Below are 21,522 nucleotides of genomic sequence, written 5' to 3'. Positions count from 1 at the left end.
AGCTGTTGAGAAGCTAAGCTTAGGGGTCATCAAAAATTATCAAGCAGAAAATTACATTGGCCTGTAATATCAGCTGATGCTACAGGGCTGATTATTAAATTCTGACGCTAGTTGCACTGGTTTCTGTGCTGCCATGTAGTAATTATCTGTATTAATTACTAATCAGCCTAATATTGTGACATTTCTATTCTATGTGTACTGTATATTGTGAGTGGGTCCCTAAGCTCAGTAAGTGACAGCAGCAAAGATCATGTGCAGTGAATCAGCAGAAAAGAAGATGGGGAGCTACTGGGGCATCTTTGGAGACACAGATCTTTACTGCTAAAGGGCTGTGGTTGCCTTGGGCTGGTACAGAAGCACAAAACGTAATTATTTAGTTTAACTTTCCTTGTCCTTAAAATAGAAAATGATATTTAAAGCAGAACAAACAAAAGCAGTTTTTGCAGGAATTTTATGCTAAATCTGTGTCTTACATGGTCCTTACCTACGTTAGAGGTCACTAATTGGATAAGAACAGTTACTATAGGGTATCAGTCAGGGCAGTGATCCCCAACCAGTGGCTCACAAGCAACATATTACTCACCATCCCCTTGGACGTTGCTCCCAGTGGCCTCAAGGCAGGTGCTTATTTTTGAATTCCAGGCTTGGAGGTAAGTTTTGGTTGCATAAAAACCAGATGTACTGCCAAACAGACTCCTGTAGTCTGCCAGTCCACATAGGGGCCACCAGCCATTTACAGCCCTTATTTGGCACCCCAGGAAGTTTTTGCATGCCTGTGTTGCTCCCCAACTTTTTATTTTTGAATGAGACTCACGGTTGAAAAAGGTTGGGGGAAGAAATACTTCTTGGTAGTTGTGAAAACAAAATGGACTTTTCTTCTACAATACCAAACAATTAACAACCAAAAAAACTCTTAAGGGTCAAGGCACACAGGCAGATTCGTCACCCGGCGACAAATCTCCTCTTCTTCGGGGCGACTAATCTCCCCTTCCCGCAGCTAAAATATAAATCGCTGGTGGGATAGCACTCGGCACGATTCGTTTTCCGAAGTTTCTTCGTGAGAGAACTTCGGAAACTGAATCGCATCTAGTGCCATCTTGCCGGCGATTTACATTTTAGCTGTCGGGAAGGGGAGATTAGTCGCCCCAAAGAAGAGGAGATTTGTCGCTGGGTGACTAATCTCCCTGAATCTGCCTGTGTGCCCTGACCCTAAGTTCTATCAAGCTACTTATATGGCTAGAATTCGATCAACCCATAAAAATCCCAGTTTGCCTTTTAGCATTGGGACCCCCTCAAACATAGCAGGATGGAAGCAGGCCATATCCCACAATCTTTAGAAACAGGTAAATCGAGAGGTAATATAGTTACAGTGCAAATAAAAATACACATACACGCATAATATATAAAACAGCACCAACAGACAAAAACATGAGGAAAGCATGCAGAAGAAGGAAAGGGGTATAAATGAGGTATTCAAGTGAAGACTGTATAAAATCTAAAGCCAAAACATGGACTTAGACACTGAAAAGTTCACCCCATCCCAAATGCAAAGACTGCATTTCATGTTCTTCTCAAATCACATACATATTGGAAAGACAGATCTTCTTTCATGTAATCTCTCTTTTGTTTGATATCCAAGCACAGCTTTTGGGGTGGGAGATGCTGTGCCCTTTTTCGATTAGAAAATCTGCAGCATATTTTTTTTTTTTAAAGTGGGATGTGTCTTAAGGTTATTGATATTTTGACAGCTTGCATTGAAAAAGACAAAACTTTACAGCCTCAATTACACACATCATTCACATCAGTATCAGCTTGTCCTTTGTGAATCCTTAGAATGCAAAATCCAAAGACGATTTCCCACTATTACCTTCTATAAAACGATTTCAGTCTTTATGCAGCAGCATTTCCTTCAGCGCTGGCCAAGGAAACAACAAAGAGCGATGTTGTTTACTGTCAAACACTTAAAGGGTTTCAATTACAAGCCAGTCCTAAACGTAGAACCTTCTGCATTTCATAATGGGAAGTCAGAGGGGGTCATTTAGAACGTTCGCGCAGGGCATATTTATTCGCAAACGGTTGTATTGCCCATACTTTTTCCTGAACACTAATGAATTGCACTGCTCTGCCCGTCTTTCCGTTTTTTGGCGAATTTGCATTTTGAATACATTTCCGCTCTCAAATGAGACGGGTGTTTGCGTGAGTGTGCCCACTGTGTGAGAAAATAGCGTTGACAGTAACTTAAATTCACAATTTGCAAAACTGTTTTGCGAGTATTTTCTGCGCCACCATAGTTATGTCATGACTTAAATTCGCAATTTTTGACATATTTAAAAAGCCGTTATAGACATTCGCATTGTGAAAAAAAATTCCCAATTCTGTTTTCACATTCAGCTTTATAAATATATTCACTGTGCAAACCAATCTGCCCTGCGCGAAGTTTATAAATGAGCCCCAGAGTCTGTCAGAATCAGAAAGCTTACAGAATGAAGAAGCGACAGCCTATCAAGTAAAATCTCATTTTCAGATATTTGAGGCATAAAAAAAATAACCATTTTGTCGCTTATCCGACTTCATCGAATGCCGCCTTCATTTAAGTGCAATGCTGCTTATTAATACCTTCTGAATGGTGTGCAGGGAGCAAACATGGCAGAGGTACAGTCTCTAACCAAATTATATCCAATACAGCTTATACAGAGATTTCCAAAATGATGAATGAAAAATACATATCTGCATCTGCTGATCTATTTACATACGTGTGTTTATGAAAACGTTCTGTTTGTACAAACATACGTGGGTATATTTAATACTTACACGTACATACCCCACGCACGGTTTTTTTCACTCACGTATTTCGAGACAAGTTCAAACCTGATACACTTAAACCCCCCCAAAAGGAGCAGACCTCGGTAGTTAGAAATAGGAAAGACATAAAGCACTCTTGTGATTAACCAAAGCAAAAGTGAGAAAAGAAGACAAGATTGTGTTTGCGCAAAACACAAAATGTTCTCCCCACAGTGTCTGCAGGAGGAGGGGGTTACTAATCGTCTCCCTAATGCAGATCCTTTCAGTTGCTTATTAGGTGCCTGAACATCATTAACTCTGTTTGATGTATTTTTTGTTCCTCTTATAATACAATTCCAATTTAGAGGTGTCAAAATTATGATCAAAACTTGTGGGTTTCTGATGGGTATAGAGCTCAGCTTTGGATAAATTCCCTTCAGTGAAGTGCAGGAATACTCAGCTGTTAGGGACCTGAGATTGATTTGCTTTGAGGCTTCTTAGTGCTCTCCTGGCTGCTGCAGATTTGGCAATTCTGTAACTTCTTCCGACCCCTTTAAATTTTCCTTTTCCAACAACTTCCACCATTACTCTGACTTTTCCATCGTATGTTCTTTCGGCCGGACTGAAAGAATCAAGACAAGACAAAACCCACATTTGTAATCATTCACTAACAAAAAGGGATGCACCAAATCCACGTCCGAATACTGAACCCCAATCCTAATTTGCATATGCAAATTAGGGCCAGGAAAGGAAAAAGTGGAAAAAATTCTTCTTTTGTGACGAAAAAGCACTATCCTATGCATACTACCCTATGCAAATTAGGATTTGGTTCGGCCAGGCAGAAGGATTGGCCGAATATGAAACCTACTGAAAAAGGGCGAATCCCGAACCGAATCCTGGATTCGGTGCATCCCTACTAACAAATGATATTATTACTGTGCTTATTTCATTGTGTTCTGTAGAGTGGTTTGCTATGGAAAATAAAACAACACAAGCATAACAAACCATTGTCTTTGAATGTCAGTTTAACACTTGGGAGTTATTTATAAAAATCTGAATTTATCTCACTATTTTCTGAAATATACTCAAACCAAATCCGCACGGGTGATTCCCCCTTATTTATCAATACATTTTCCAGAAAAATTTCATGTCGTGGAAAAAAAACGTGAAAAAAACGTACAGATGTTTTCGGATTTTTCTGCCAGAAAAAAAAAAAAAAATTATATATATATATATATATATATATACATATATATATATATATATATATACACATACATATATACACACACATTATATATATATATATATATATATATATATATATATATATATATATATATATATATATATATATATATATATATATATATATATATATATATATATATATATATATATATATTTTGGATTCTTGCCCGGAAACCACAAAATCTCCGGATTTTTGAACAAAACACAGAACAGCTCAGGATATCTTCGGGACTTCTCCCATTGACTTATATACAACCTCGGCAGGTCTGAAATGCCGGATTTTCGGATTCAGACCTTTTCCATCCTCGGGGTTTAATAAATAAAGGGAAATTTAAGGGGTTTTTTTTCACCAAAAAATCTGATTTTATAGTATGGTATCTGAACTTTAATAAATAACCCCCTTAAAGTTTGAAAAACACACAAACAAAAACGTTTAAAAAACGGCAACTTCTGAAACTAGAAAATCAACATTTTTATACCGATTGTTTTTAAAAAAAAAAACACAATCCCATTAAACCTACAATATATAGTCAAGTACTAGTTAACGGCATGTGGTGCATTAGTATCTGTATTTTCATGAAAAGGGCATATATTATAAGAGGTGATCTTTCCCCTAAGTTAGTACAGTAGAAGTTTCTAAAGCTCCTTGCTACGGCAGCATCAAAATGAAGGAGTGGGCGGTGGTGTAATTATGCCCCAGTCTTAGTGATCATCAAAACAATTAATTGTTTTCTAAGGTAGAACTACAATATACAGCATAAATGTTTTAAACATTTAACAACTGCCCGCCAGTTAAACTCTCAATTAAATGCATTTTCTCTAAAGGAACCCATCGATTAAAAAGTCAAAAGAGATGAAATCATAAGGTTTTTTGTTTTTTTTTCAACCTGTGTGCTCTAACAAAAAAACTGTGTAAAATGACCCATTTGCAATGCCTCAAATATTCAGCTCACCTGAATTTAGCAGTTTCAGGCTCCATTTCCAGCAATTCTCTCACCGGGGAACGAGGGACATTAGCAGAGAATTTTTCTGGAGAGGCAAATGAGTTGAATTAGTACAAATGTAAGTAAAATATAGAAAAATATTTCTGTCCATGTTGTCTAAATATATATATATATATATATATATATATATATATATATATATATATATATATATATATATATATATATATATATATTTTTTTTTTTTTTTTTTTTCCTCAGCAGTTTTTTTGCTGAATAAACACCGTTTTTTTCTCCACATAAGACCCGTGAGTGCTTGCCTATTTCTGGATACCTATCTCTTTGCAGATTGCACCCAGGCACCTTGAACCTATAAGACGTGCCGTGCCGGCTCCCAGCAGTTATAATATATATATATATATATATATATATATATATATATATATATATATATATATATATATATATTTAATTGTCCAGAAGTGCCTGCATTCAGACTGAGTTGCCAGAGGTGCACAGTCAAAGGTTATAATATAAACTGATGAAGGATCAGCACACTCTGTGGTTTGTGAAATTATGCTCTTTTATTGATACAGCATCTCATACAACATTTCACAAACCACAGTGTGTGCTGATATATATATATGTATAGAATAAGAAGGATCAGCACTCACTGTATTGATGTGAAGAAAAATTTGCTTTTTATTATTTACATCATAATCCGACGTTTCGGTCCCACCTGGGGACCTTTTTCAAGGACCGAAACGTCGGATTATGATGTAAATAATAAAAAGCAAATTTTTCTTCACATCAATACAGTGAGTGCTGATCCTTCTTATTCTATATATCCTGAATTTGATCGTGCACCACGAACCAGTTTAATGATCGGAGTGCTGGTACTGCGGGATTATATATATATATATATATATATATATATATATATATATATAAAAATAAATATATATATATTATATTTTAACTAGCTTTCATGCACAGTCCTTTCGAAAAGTGTGGAAGCCTTTGCAAAGCTAATACAGGGATGGGACCCATTATCCAGAATGCTCAGGACCTGGGGTTTTTCCAGATAAGGAACCTTTCCTTAATTTTGATCTGTGCCTTAAATCTACAAAAAAAATCATTTAAACATGAAATAACCCCTATAGGCTTTTGCCTTCAATAAGGATTAATTACATCTTAGTTTGGATCAAGTACAAGCTACTGTTTTATTATTACAGAGAAAAAGGAAAATCACTTTTAAGAATTTTATTTATTTGATTATAATAGAGTCTATGGGAGATGGCCATCCTGTAATACGGAAATTTCTGGATAATGGGTTTCCGGATAACGGATCCCATATCTATATTACAAAGTGCTCTTGCACTGCTCAAGCAATGAGACCTTACACTAGAAAAGATACAGTAACTACATATGAATGGTCTTAAAAAAGTACGACTTACCAATTAGCGGCTGCATCATAGGATAGTAAACACGCCATACAGTTTCCAACGACATGCCGCTGTCCATATAAATAGCTCCCGCAAGTGACTCAAATATGTCTCCCATAGCTTTTGGGACTTCAATATCTTCTTCTTTCTCTTCGTCTTCTTCAGACCTACGTAACTATTAAAGCCATAAAAATTGTAATATCCACAAATATAGAATAATAATGGCTTAGCTAAAAAAAAATTATATATATATATATATATATATATATATATATATATATATTTATTTTTTAGAGGAAAAAAGACAGTTCAGTTCTGATACAAATTTTGTGTATAGGGTGAAGAGATGTTATTAAAATGAATGCAATGCTCAGTCTTTCTGGGAATGTACTGTTATAGCTCAGCACCTAAGTTTACTTCACACTGAAAACTACTGAAATAAGAATAGTTGGTAAGTGTAATGGTGCTTCTGCCCTCATGCCTGAGGAAGAATGGTGTATTTAATGGCAGGAGTCAACAAAAAAATGGGAGTGTGAGAAACAGACCAAGAAAAAGAAAAGCTTGGACTTTGGTTTTTGGACTTGACAGGCAAATGAACGTTATTTGCCTTCTAAAGGGCTTTAGAGCTTTGGGTCCCTACATTTCCTTTAAAAGTGTTGTTCACCTTTTAGTTAACGTTTAGTATGATGTAGAGAATGATATTCTGAGACAATTTACAATTAGTTTTCATTTTTTATTATTTGTGGTTTTTGAGTTATTTAGCTTTTTATTCAGCAGCTCTCCAGTTTGCCCTTTCAGGTGGCTAGGGTCCAAATTACCCAAGCAACCATGCCCTGATTTGAATAAGAGACTAGAATATGAATAGGCGATTCCTGAATAGAAAGAGGAGTAATAAAAAGTAACAACAATAAATGTGTAGCCTTACAGAAGATTTGTTTTTTTAGAAGGGTCGATGACCCCCCATTTGAAAGCTGGAAAACGTCAGAAGAAGAAGGCAAGTTGAAGATTGAAGACCCATTGAAGTTGCTTAGAATTGGCCATTCTATAACATATTAAAAGTTAACTTAAAGGTGAATCAGCCCTTTAAACAAAAACAAGTACTTTACACTAAGGGTCAGGGCACACAGGCAGATTTTCCTCTTCTTCAGGGCAACTAATCTCCCCGAACTGCCTCCCCGCTGGCTAAAATCGCTGGCTGGATGGCACTCGGAGCGATTAGTTTCCTTGACTTCGGAAAACGAATCGCTCCGAGTGCCATCCCGCCAGCAATTTACATTTTAGCCGGCGGGAAGGCAGTTCGGGGAGATGAGTCGCCCCAAAGAAGAGATTTGTCGCCGGGCGACTAATCTCCCCAAATCTGCCTGTGTAACCTGAAAATAATTAGGTGGATGATGCTCCTTCATTTGATCTCGAATGGCTTCCAGCAAATAAAATCTTTTGGGATCCTTGTAGCTTTGTGTTAGAAGAATGTGAGGGGTGGATAACAGAAAGACAGAAAATTAATGTGAGGGGTGGATAACAGAAAATTAACCCTGTATAGACACCGAGGGGATCACTGACTGAACAGTAATTGAATGGGCAGCAACTACTCAACAATTCATCGTAAACAGACCCTATAAGTAATATTATTGGCTAGGATATTATTTTGCCCAAGCATTGCTCCATATACTTAGAAGGAAGTAATAATTCTGCAGCACTTTACCCACCTCAGAATCCATCCCTTGCATTTCGTTTTTTTCAAGTTGAAATTGCACAAAATCATCAATTACATGGAACAGTTCAGGAGAGATGGCCTTAAAGTATTTATGGTAGTCATATTTCACAGCTAGTGATGCAAATATGGTGTTATTCACCAGAGCAGAACGCAGGTCAGTGAGGACTCCTGGCGAGTGCTGGCGTGGGTCTTCATAAAGGTGCTTAGTAATGAGGTAGTCCAAAATTGCATCTCCAAGAAACTCTAAACGCTGGTAGCAATCTTACATGCAAAGAGGAAAGAAAAGATGAGAGAAAAAAAATCGAATTACGTGGAAAGTGCTTTCAATGATGTTCAGTCACTAATTTACCTGAAAATGAGTAATCCCGGGCACATGTCCACTTCTGCACTGTTCTATGCTTACCATTTTGTGACTGGGTAAATGCTAAATGGATGATCAGCATTATCATTGATGGCCTTTGATTCATTTTTGTTTTAGTTGACATTAACCTATGGGGTTTACCTTGACGTGGTATGGTGGCTTATCAATTTTATGATCATAACTTTGTAACTAAAAAACCCTGTTTCAAAACTATATGCACTAGCATTTTTATTTGAATTACTGAGACAGGGAATTAGACTTTTTGAAATTGGCCTCAGGTGTGCACCATAACTATTCTTTTTTTCTTTTTTGACATTAATTGAGCAATATATTGGCAACAACAAAATCTTAGAGCTTGAAGAACTGGACATGTAATAGTGATGTGCGGGTCAGGATTACCCTAACCCTAGCCCGCCCTCCCTTGGCCCGCACTTCTGGGTTCCTTTTATAGACCCGCCAATGATATCACAAAAGGGGCGGGGCGAGCAGGCGCAGAGTCTATAAAAGATGAACCCGGAAGTCGGCATTTGTGGCGGGGAGAGCCGGAGAAGAGCTCAACCCTCACCCGCGACGAAGTGTGCGTCCGAACCCGCCCGACCCGCGGTCCTTCAGATATAAGGTCGCCACGCACATCACTAACATGTAACATTCCATCTTAACTCCAGTAAAGCTCACCAAAGCACAGATATAGAACAGAAATATGGCAATGGATATATGCTTAGACCCCATGTTTATACTTGGTCTTGGTCACTATTATTCAACTTACCAGTTATAGTATTGTAGTGGTAAGAGGCATGTGTAAAAGCCTGTAGAAGGTAAGCCTTGTTTTTAAACTGATAGTTTATTTTCTTCTCAAAGTTCTCAAAACCAGATATTAGATGGTCAAGGGTTTTTTCAGCTTCTGGGTGCTCAAACATGCACCTCGGAGGGATCTTCAAATAACCGTATTCTATTCCTTTGCAGGACAGCTCAGAGTTTGTTCTGCCATCAAGACTATAGTTGCCTCTGGTACTTGTGTTAGTAACAGGCTTTCTTACTTCTGGGAGTACTTTTAAGCCCAAAGAACAAAGGAAAAGTTGTGCAGCTCTCTCACCACAACTGGTCAGATAGCAGCCCAATAAAGCCTCTACACAGTCAGCAATACTTTTGTCTGCAATACATTGCTCTGTGTGTAGGTCATAAGAAATGGACTGCTTTCCAGCATCAGCTCCACCGTTCTCTTCTGATGGATTCCAAAAGCCTACTACAAAGTCATCCTCCTCTACAGCCTTGCTGGGATCCAAATAACACATGGCATCCCATGAACTGTAATCAAAATCATCAAATTCAGAGCGGAACGGAGCACTTTCCAGTGGAGGTTTCTTTGGCGGCCTCCATTCATAATTCTGATCAGGGGGTGCAAAAGCAGAAAGCTGTATTTTCTTCACAAATGCCCCAGATCCCATTAACATGTTGTCAATGAATTTTATATGCTCTTGATCATATTCTAGAAAGTCATCATCAAAATCAGTTTCCTCTTTTGGATTCCTCCACATAAGATCTTCATCTTCTTCATCCTCAAAGTCTTCATCAATTTTGCCATTTGCCATCACACTCTCACCAGACTGCAGTAAAAACAGAAGTTCATTTTTTAGAGATAAAAGAGAAATACATTCTACAGTTACAGATAATTGGATATTTATACACAATCATAAATGCTTCATTTTTAGATGTGACTATGTGCAGTCTTCTTGTGTAAGGTGGAAAAAAAAACTATCCCCAAGGGATTGTTCATCTTCCAAACACTTTATTTCAGTTCAGTTGTTTTCAGATTGTTGCACATAAACAAATACTCCTTTTAATAGCGTTCCGTCTTTTATCTTTTACCGTTTTCTGAAAATGTAAGTTTGAACTGTTACAACTTATTACATTTAGTTCAAAGAGTTAATACATTTCTCAGCAGTATTTGTGGAATATTAGCAACTGAATACAACATTTAAAGAAAATGGTGCAGGATATAAAAAAATATAAGCGCTACCAAAAGTATATTGAAGTCCAATAATGAAAATAAATAATAATAATAATAATAAAGAGGGAGAAAATACTCACAGTTCACCCCAGTCTGTGGGTGCATATATAAAAAGCAAAAGTTGTAAGTGCCCCAATAGGCACGAAACGCGTTAGGCTTTTATCTGTTATGTTTCAATGAATGTTTGTATTTTTAACCATTTTGGTTGATTATTTGGAGAATCTCACAACTTTTGTTTTTGTTTCAAATATTAGCAACTATTGTAACAGCTGCCTTTATTGAAACTCAGGGAGTCGGCTCAGTAGGGACAAAGATAAATGTATTAACTAAATGTATCCGTTTAGACTAGTTAAAGAGTCAGCGACCCTCCCACCCAGAGCTGCTTTAGAAGTTGAAAAATTAAACATAACACTCAAATAGAAAGTAATTGGAAAAAGTCTTTATTTTTGGTGAACAATCTGAAACCAAATGAATTGGAAAAAAGTGTTTGAAGATGAACAACCCCTTTAAAGATTCGGCGACCCCCCCTCCTAGAGCTGCTTTAGGGCAGAAACACACGTGGAGATTCGGGGAGATTAATCACCTCTTCTTCGGGCTACTTATCTCCCTGAACTGCCTTCCTGCCGGCTAGAATCTCGCCCGCAGGGTGGCACTCTGAGAACTTTGTATTCACGAAGTCGCCTGAAGTTTCCGCCTTGTTATTTTTACTTTTTATTACTGATCCTTCTATTCAGGCCTCTCCTATTCATATTCCAGTCTCTTACTCAAATCAATGCATGGCTGCTAGGGGATTTTGGACCCTAGTTACCAGAGTGGTTAAGATGCTAACTGAAGAGCTGCTGAATAAAAAGCTAAATAACTCAAAAACCTTCAATAATAAAAAAATGAAGACAAATTGCAAATTGGCTCAGAATATCACTCTACATCATACTAAAAGTTGTCTCAAAGGTGAACAACCCCTTTAACACAATGTGCCCTAGAACAGCCTCAGTAAGCTTTACACTCCCCATAAAGCGACCAAAATTGCTTTATAAAGTCCACAAATTCCCCCAAATATTTATGCCCCAAAAAACTCTAAAAACACAACTTAGAGCATGGTAAATGAAAGTGGCTACTAAAATGCTCAAGAACAAACAGCACTGCCTATTATAGCCTTCGAATTTTCCTCTTATTAATTTTGTATTATACTAATGCTGTTCTCGTTTGTTTATATCTTCTTCTAAACCCTTTTGTCTGTGCCATTTCACATTTCTTTACTATTTGCCATCTTTCTTATTGTCTCTCTTATTGTATCCTCTTCTGTTTAGGCTCTCTTTCCCGTCCTCTCACATTTATAAAAAATTTCTGTTTATTAAGCTTCTTCTTCCCTCTCTCCTGTAATAGTACAATATCCCTTTTTCTTTTGCTTTCTGAAAGTTTTACAGTATTTTACAGAAGGAATGGAATACAAAATGAATTAATGGCATTTTAACTTTCTTTCCTAAACCTTTAAAATACATCAAAAACGTGCTTACACGACTCACCGTTTCATTACTTTCCCACTTATCACAATTCTTGTCCTGGTTAACGATATAACCAGGGGGAAGCCAGTTGACAGGTGGATCGAAAATGGACACCACCATCCGGCTGGGTGAGCCTTTCTTTTTTCCAAGTCGATATAGGTTACAGTTACTGACCTAGCACAAACAAAGACATCATTAGAAGTAGGAAAGTTTCAGCAATAACCATCTAATCCTTTTCTCGGTCAACGGACATGACTTGACTGCAGACCATTTGTTGCTTTAGCAAAAAATATCCTGTTTTCAGAAGCCACAGCAAGGCCGAGGTTTTAACAGATGCTGCATATTTAAATGGAACAAACACAAACTGGAAAAGCAAGGCTTTTTTCATGTGAGGCTCAAATGGCTTAAAGGAGAACTAAACCCTAAAAATGAATAGGGCTAAGAATTCCGTATTTTATATACTGAATTTATTGCACCAGCCTAAAGTTTCAGCTTCTCAATAGCAGCAATGATCCAGGACTTCAAACTTGTCATAGGGGGTCACCATCTTGGAAAGTGTCTGTGTGGGCTCTGAGCAGCTGTTGAGAAGCTAATCTTAGGGATCATCACAAATTATCAAGCAGAAAATGAGGTTTGTCGAATATAATCTGATTCTACAGGGCTGATTATTTAATTCTGATGCTAATTGCACTATTTTCTGTGCTGCCATATAGTAATTATCCATATCAATTACCAATCAGCCTTATAATGTGACATTTATATGATTTGTGTACTGTATATTTTGAGTCAGTCCCTAAGCTCAGTAACTGACAGCAAAATAGAGCATGTGCAGTAAATCAGCAGAGAAGTAGATGGGGAGCTACTAGGGCATCTTCAGAGCCACAGATCTTCATTGCTAAAGGGCTGTGGTTGCCTGGGGCTGGTATAGAAGCCCAAAACATAATGTACAACATTTTTAGCTACTTCTTTAGTTTAACTTTCCTTGTCCTTTAAATGTATTGTTTGGTTTAGGTTGAACATTATGTATCCCGTTTAATCAGTCTCTCTTTTTAGTTGCTCAGGATACAGAGCTTTGTAATCCTACTGTTTAAATTTCATGCTGCAGTGACATAGAACAGCACTGCAAGATTACCCTCAACTTCTTAACCTTTCATCAACTTCTTAACCTTTCATGTGACGGTTAGAACATTTTCTTTCATTTAAAAACATGCATTTTATTGCTACTATTGCCTCTCTAGTTGGAGTTAATAAGAACAAAGAGTAAAACAGGCAGGATACTTTCATAGGGCACAAGCAAAACTTGACATAAAAACAGAGGACGGGTTCTATTATATCAGTGTTGCTTCTAAAATGTTCTGAAGGTTTACCTTTAAAGGAGAAACAAACCCCTTATTAAAAAAAATCCTACCCATCCTAGACCCCCCTCCCTCCAGCCTAGCTACTAACCCGGGCAAATGCCCCTAAGTTTTTACTTACCCCCTCGGTGCAGATTCAGGGATCGGATTACATGGCAGCCATCTTCCAGGTCTTCGATAATCTGACAACGAGACCAGCGCGTCGGCGCATGCTCAGTTGGAGCAATTTCCTGGTTTGCGACAACTGCGTATGAGCCTAAATTGCCGAAGCGCCAGAAAAAGACACGAAGACCCAGAAGATGGCTGCCGTGAACTCTGATCCCTGAATCTGCACCGAGGGGTAAGTACAAAGTATGGGGCATATGCCCAGGGTAGCAGCTAGGCTAGGGGGGAGGAGGGGTCTATGTGAGGTAGGGGGGTTTTTTAATAAGGGGTTTGTTTCTCCTTTAAGAACAGGCATCACAACTCAATTCCCAAAGGGATTGTATGAAGATTTTTCTTGAGGAGTTACTGTTCATACACTTGCTAGTAGCCAACATTGTGTTGTTCCTGCCTATAAACAATCTTAAGTGGTTGCAGTAATGTTATGATATGGCAACATAAAAAAAAATAATCGGTTGTCCTTAAGTAGGCACAGGATGATGTGAACAAAAATATCAAGAGAACTACCCAAAACTGTAATCCCGTCTTACCTTCTTGCTGCGCATATAGGACAGGCGACCCTCGTGAGAATCGGGGTATGTGCAGAACAGATATGTGGTAATGGCATGTTTCAGGAATGAGTCACCAAGCATTTCGAGACGCTCCAGATTGAAACCATCACTTGCATTGGACAAAGTCAACGCCTGGAGGATAAGACCAGGGTTTGGGCCAAGAGTTTTTGAAGAGTACCCACTGGAAAGCCCACTTTCATAATTAATGTCTGAAGTACAGGTGCTAGGGCACTCATCCGAGATAGGTTTGCCGACATTCCCATCAAGAAACTTTTTGCTCAGAGTACATTCATTAAGTATGGGCTGGTTGTCGTTAGGTAAATTCTGAACATGAAACGAGGTAGATTTTTCAGGTATTTCCTGTTTGCAAGCAATTAGTTCATCCTTCTGGAAACACACACCGCTTTCTGCTTCCCAATTGCCATTGGTAAGACCATTGCAAGTAATACCGTTAATTGCTTTGCAATCGTCTGAGAAGCAAACCCCTTGGAGGTCACTGAGAGATTTCGGACATGGTGGTGTGCAGTTCACAGACATTTGGTCATTCATTTGCGTGTACATTACATGATGAGCAGCTGAGCTTGTAGCACTGTCAGGGACTGTGGTTATATCGAGTCTGCAGTCACTTTCACGCTCCATTGCTGAGAAACTTTGATTAGAGATGAATGTTTTACCGTCTATAGACCTTTTCCATCCAAAATCCAAATTTGGGTATCTGAAGAATTAAACACAGAAAGATATATTGCTTAAAAATAAGTAAACCTTTTAAAACAAGTGAATGTAAAATTGATGAGGGGGTTATTCTAAGAACCTTTGCAATGTACATTATTTTTCTTTCATTCCAAGATATTAAAGGGATACTGTCATGGGAAAAAAATTTTTTTCAAAACGCATCAGTTAATAGTGCTGCTCCAGCAGAATTCTGCACTAAATCCATTTCTCAAAAGAGCAAACAGATTTTTTTATATTCAATTTTGAAATCTGACATGGGGCTAGACATATTGTCAATTTCCCAGCTGCCCCAAGTCATGTGACTTGTGCTCGGATAAACTTCAATCACTCTTTACTGCTGTACTGCAAGTCAGAGTGATATCACCCCCCTCCCTTTTTCCCCCCAGCAGCCAAACAAAAGAACAATGGGAAGGTAACCAGATAACAGCTCCCTAAAACAAGATAACAGCTGCCTGGTAGATCTAAGAACAACACTCAATAGTAAAAACCCATGTCCCACTGAGACACATTCAGTTACATTGAGAAGAAAAAACAGCAGCCTGACAGAAAGCATTTCTCTCCTAAAGTGCAGGCACAAGTCACATGACCAGGGGCAGCTGGGAAATTGACAAGATGTCTAGCCCCATCTCAGATTTCAAAATTGAATATGAAAAAATCTGTTTGCTCTTTTGAAAAATGGATTTCAGTGCAGAATTCTGCCGGAGCAGCACTATTAACTGATTCATTTTGAAAAAATGTTATTTTCCCATGACAGTATCCCTTTAAGGGATACATGTACTGTTAATATGAATTAATTTTGTTACAACAGCACCACCTGCTGGTCATTCTGACCACCAAGTCGTCAAGGAAAGTGTCAGGAGAAAGAAAGAGACTGCTCTGATTTTCTTCTGCTTAGGAAAGCTTGAGAAAGGTTTCTAATTTTTTTCCTAAGCAGAAAAACATCAGAGCAGCCTCTTTCTTTTCTCCTGACAACTTACTTGACTACTTGGTGGTCAGACTGGTTGGAAACTGACCAGCAGGTGGCGATGTTGTTATAAAATTAATTCATATTAACAATAAATGTATCCCTTAATATCTTGGCATAAAAGAAAAATAAATAATGAATGTACATTGCAAAAGTTCTTAGAATAGCACACTAATCAATTTTACATTCACTTATCCTTTAAGGTTTACTTATCCTTATCCACTAGCAAAAACTAGCAAAAAGGTTCAATATCTTTACAACAGTAATAAACCTTTGAAAATCATCCCGGGAGCTTACTAACTTTGAGTATGCGCAGTGTTACAGACAAGTCTGCTGTGTGCAATGAGCAGCTGTTGAGAAGCTAGGCTTGGGGGCCGAGCTTGGGGGCTGAGGCAAATTAAGGAGAAAGTGAGCTCCTTCTGTCACAGAAGCTGATTCTACATGACTGATTAGTAGATTCTTGGGCAACTTGCACTGGTTTATCAGCTGCCAAGTAATTAGACTGTAAATTACTTATTAGCCTTAAAATGTATATTCTATATATAGAGTATATTGTGAGTCGGGCCCTAAGCTTAGTAAGTGACAGCAGCCCAGAGCATGTGCAGTGAATCAGCAGAAAAGAAGACGGGGGTGTTACTAAGAGCATCTTTGGAGGAACAGGTCTTCGATGTGGAAGAGCTGTGGTCAATGTTCCCTCTAATTCCTTATTGGCTATGTGAATTATTGTGTGTACAGTTTTTAAAAACTGTGTGCTTAGGTCAGAATTAATACCAAATTGTGGGTTTGCGAGCGTGTGTACAAACACACACTTGTGGGAACACTGGCTGTGGTTGCCTTTGACTGCTACAGAACCCCAAACATAATGTGCAGCATTACTAGCCTAACCTTGTCTGCTTTAGTTCTCCTTTGATGTTAATAACTACTGGATGAAACAGATAAATTATTGTTGTGTTTACAATAACTTTGTGTATTGAATTAGTCATTCAAAATTATGTGGGGACAGCGATTGCATTTATATATGTCAGGCTTCATATGATCAGAGCCAGAGTGGTTAAGGGTCGGGCACACTCTCAGATTCGGGGAGATTAGTCGCCTGGCGACAAATCTCCTCTTCTTCAGGGCGACTAATCTCCCTGAACTGCCTCCCGCCGGCTATAATGTAAATCACTGGTGGGATGGCACTCTGAGCGCTTTGTTTTCCGATGTTGCCCGAAGTTTACTCTTGAGGCAATTTCGGAAAACAAAGTGATCCGATTGCCATTCGCCGGCGATTTACCGGCGAACCTAGCCCGTGGGAGGAAGTTTGGGGAGATTAGTCACCCAGAAGAAGAGGAGATTTGTCGTCGGGCAACTAATCTCCCCGAATGTGAGCGTGTGCCCTGACCGATAGCCCAATATTCGGCACTTGCACAGATGAGACAGTGAGTGATTACATAAGATACTGGGCTTTGGAGCACAAACTAAAGTGTGTATAAATAAATACACCTTAACTGCAAGTGGCCTTAGGGATCATCTTACTAGTTAATACGTCTAAATTTCTTTCTAATGCGCAGTTTACTAGTTCTGCTGGGAATTTCTGTGCATTTAGCCACTGACAAATTGGAACCTTACCGGAAATCTTCAGGAAGCGATTTGACTCCTACTCCAGCATCAATAGCTGTTTGGGCTCTCAACTCTTCTGCTGTAAGGAGGCAATGCAAACGATAAAGTATGCTTGGCAAACAAACAGCTTTTCTCCATAAGGATGCTGGGACTGGATGTATAGCACAAAGCTCTGGAACCAGGATCTTTAATAAAGAGAAAAAAAAACCCCCATAGATAAAGTGTTAAGTCAGAAAACAAATATCCCATCATAATCTAAAAGATAAACATATTACCTGTTTGTTTTGTAAGCTCTCCCATTTGGCTTTTCTCTTTTCAGCACTGCTTAATGGGAGAGCTTTCCCCTTCTGGTTCAGATGTCGAGGAGTCAGCAAATTAAGTCTTAAAGAAACAAAATAAAGAGCTGAAGTACTGTATCCAAAATGTAGAGTCACATTCCTCCATGGTAAACATAAACTTATTTAAAAATATGCCCATATAGTTTAACACTCCAGTATATCCCCCGGATTATATCATTCAAATTACCATATATCATTTGTTTCTACATGGAATGCAACAACATTTTCGTGGACATTCCTCTCTAACAGTACCTAGTCAGATTTCCACATTCCAGTAGGACCAAATGCAACATAATATGGTGGGTCTTCAGATGTGCAGAGCTTTAACCTACCATCAATTACCCTATTTGATTAAATCCTTAGGGAATTATGGAAATAGGTCCTATATGACCAATGACATTCTACATCACCAAGAACTACTCAGACTCAAACTGAAATTTTTTGCAATACATTTTTTAATGATGCCATTATTTTATGATGGAACAACAGATTTCCCACAAAATCCCAGCTGCGGGGATAAAGTAAAGTCTCCCTGACTCCATGCAGCTCAGTGATACTAGAGGGAGGGGGGAATTAAAATAATAAAATTAGGGATGCACCGAATCCACTATTTTGTATTCGGCCGTAACACTGAATCCTTCGCGAAAGATTGGGCATATGCAAATTAGGGGTGGGAAGAGAAAAACATTTACCTTGTTTTGTGAAAAAAATGTCACGCAATTTCCCTCCCCGCCCCTAATTTGCATATTCAAATTAGGATTCGGTTCAGCTGGGCCGAATCGAATCCTGCTGAAAAAGGCCGAATCCCGAACTGAATCCTGGATTCGGTGCATCCCTAAATAAAGTGCATCTACATAAATCATAGGTATATATTGCGACATCTGCAGATTATGAACAACTGTACACCAGCAGGTTTTCTTGCATACCTTGAAGATGTGTGGTCCACATCCAACAGTGGCTGATTGAGGTTTGTGAGATCGAGGTTATACTTTGTTTTGTAATATTCAGCAAATGTTTCATATTCAGGGGAAGGAAACTTGCTGAGAGGTGTAAGATCAGTGTATACATCAGCTACATAAAATCGGTGCGGCTGATCAAAGTTTCGATATCTGAAGATGTGAAATAGAAAAGGAATTAAAGACCCTTACAAGAAGAGTGTGTTGGGCTCGAAAGTTGTAGCCAATTGTACAGCCCCAGCATATGTACTCATCAATTCACAGCTAATTGTACAGCATCAGCTATACTCAACAATTCACAAGACAGTACTCAAAGTGTTCTAGCAATATTCATAAAAGGAGAACTGGTGCTATTTTTTTTTTATATTTAATTTATTTATTCAATTTTTTGTAAAGACAGAAAATATAAGACAGAACGAATACATACAAAATAAAATAAAATAAGTATCTTCTTCTTGCATATTCATCACAACTTCCTTAAATTCATTTTAATAAATAAATAAATGCATAAAGAAGGAAGAGGGAAGAAGAGAAAGGAAAAAAAAAAAAAAAGAAAAAAGATAGATACACAAGTTTTTATTATTATTCCCCCCTTCTTAATTGTCCATCATTTCCTAGGAAATCACACCAAAGTTCCCATAGTTTATGGTGTTTATTCATTTTCCCTCTTTTTTTTGCTATTATTTCTTCTATGCCTCGTATTTCTTCAATTTCCTTAATCCATGATATTTTATTTATTGATAATTTTGTTTTCCATTTATGAGGTATCATGTTCCTTGCCACAGCTATTATTAATTTAGTTACTGGATCGGTGATAGTTTTTTTCTTTTTATAATCATAAAGCAGTATAATTTGTGTTATATCTGTATCTGATATATGGGTTCCCATTTTATCTATTACAGATCGGACATAGTCCCAAAATGGTCTAATCACCTCACATTCCAACCATAGATGAATATATGTTCCCTTCTCTTTTTCACATCTCCAGCATATCTCGGGCATTCCATACATGTTATGCAGTTTAGTCGGTGTATAATACCATCTAGATATCAACTTATAACTAAATTCTTGCAGTTTTGTATCCTTGGATATCTCTATATTAGCTTTACAGATATAATTCCACTCCTGATCTGATAGGGATATTTTTAGTTCCTCCTCCCATTTTTTAAAGAAACGTGGTTTGCTTAATGATCCTTTAATTACTGGTGCTATTGTAGAGTCTTCTGGGTTATGCCCATTAGTTACCAAAAGTACAGGTATAGGATCCCTTATCCAGAAAGCTCCGAATTACGGAATGGCTGTCTCCCATAGACTCCATTTTATCCAAATAATCCAAATTTTTAAAAATGATTTCCTTTTTCTCTGTAATAAAACAGTAGCTTGTACTTGATCCCAAATAAGATATACTTCATCCTTATTGGAAGCAAAACCAGCCTATTGGGTTTATTTAATGTTTAAATGAATTTCTTGTACACTTAAGGCATGAAGACCCAAATTACGGAAAGATCCATTATCCGGAAAACCCCAGGTCCCGAGCATTCTGAATAACAGGTCCCATACCTGTAATTTAGAATGGCTTGCATCCCAAAGAACAAGGTCATTAAGTAGGTGTTCAAAATAAAAATTATAAAGTGATTTTCTCCAAGTTTAAAATTTTAAATTGTTTTACTATTACCACTATCTCCAAACTTATATTTAAGTATTTACATTTTGATGAGTAAGACCTATGGCAGTCCCAAGATATACACAGTTGTCTATTCTAAAATCATTATATAATGGTTGCTTTGCTATTAGTTCAAATTATGACAGGCAGAGACGTGCAAGACAGATGTATTTCTGGCTTGAAAATGTTGCAAAATATGTAGAACATTTAAAGGCACGGACAACAAAAGAAAAAGTAACTTGCCTTGGAATGATAACTGCATCCTGGTAGTCTTCTAATTTGAAAATAAAAGGACCTTCAGCAGAATACTGTGTATTAGGTATACCAGTACGTGCTTCGGATTTCTCAATATCTTCTACAAATTTAAAGTCAATGTCCAAAGTGCCAGAATCATTTACTGAAAATTAGACAATGAGAAAAAGTTGTGATTCACAGAATATGCTACAAGCTTAGAAATATCGTATAGCACAAACATGTTGTATAGCAAACTTTGCCATGAAATTTGTTTTGCAAAAGAGGAAACAGATTTTTTCATATTTACTAAATAATTTACTGAAATCGAACATGGGGCTAGATGTGTTGTTAATTTCCCAGGTTCCCTCAGTCTGACTGGGACTCCTCCTGTTAGACTGAGTAGGAGAAACAATAGCTTATCAGAAAGCAGGTCAATTGTGAAGTGCTGGCTCTTTCTGAAAGCACAGATCAGGTGCAATGACTTAAAGGAGAAGAAAACGAAAAAAATATAACTTACACCATTATGTGTGACATCAGGCCCCCTCCTGAAACGCCGGATTAAAAACTGTAATTTCACAACAGCTTTTGCGCACCAGCGCCTCGAAGTTTCCTGTGCATGCGGTTTCTCATGACCCCGTGGCGTCATTTTACACACATCGTCATCGCTACACAGGGAACCCACCGGATTAGAGTCTGCATGTGCAGGGCTGCTAACTATTGCGCATGCCCTATTCAATGCGATTTTCGGACTGCAACCAGGGTATGATTTTATATACGTTTAAACTTTTTTTTAAAATAATTGCAGCACTAATATTGAAGAATGAGGGAATGTTTGGTATATAGTCTCTTTATTGGCAACACTTAGAGCGGAACTTTATTTTTTACTTTCCTTCTCCTTTAAGATAGCTACCTACACCATTATTACAGCACCAAATAAAAATAATTTAGTAATAAAAAAA

The 21,522-nt window shown here is 37.8% G+C and overlaps 1 protein-coding gene across 2 annotated transcripts in view; it reads right to left on the bottom strand.

Annotated features, from left to right (window-relative positions):
* Window positions 1–1,868: 1,868 nt before the first annotated feature.
* Window positions 1,869–21,522, bottom strand: part of dicer1.S (dicer 1, ribonuclease III S homeolog) — a 54,012-nt gene continuing 34,358 nt past the window's right edge. The window contains 12 exon segments of one of the 2 annotated variants that reach the window (NM_001170447.1): window positions 3,190–3,403; window positions 4,986–5,061; window positions 6,434–6,596; window positions 8,128–8,152; window positions 8,154–8,396; window positions 9,263–10,100; window positions 12,028–12,180; window positions 14,054–14,789; window positions 17,382–17,557; window positions 17,648–17,753; window positions 18,637–18,819; window positions 20,573–20,726. In NM_001170447.1, the coding sequence (NP_001163918.1) occupies window positions 6,449–6,596; window positions 8,128–8,152; window positions 8,154–8,396; window positions 9,263–10,100; window positions 12,028–12,180; window positions 14,054–14,789; window positions 17,382–17,557; window positions 17,648–17,753; window positions 18,637–18,819; window positions 20,573–20,726 (2,762 nt within the window). In that variant the 3' untranslated portion in view covers window positions 3,190–3,403; window positions 4,986–5,061; window positions 6,434–6,448. 2 annotated transcript variants of the gene reach the window in all.

The sequence above is a fragment of the Xenopus laevis genome, chromosome 8S, assembly GCF_017654675.1.
Source record: "Xenopus laevis strain J_2021 chromosome 8S, Xenopus_laevis_v10.1, whole genome shotgun sequence".
Taxonomy (NCBI): Eukaryota; Metazoa; Chordata; class Amphibia; order Anura; family Pipidae; genus Xenopus; species Xenopus laevis.
This window is presented reverse-complemented; position numbering and strand designations above follow the sequence as displayed.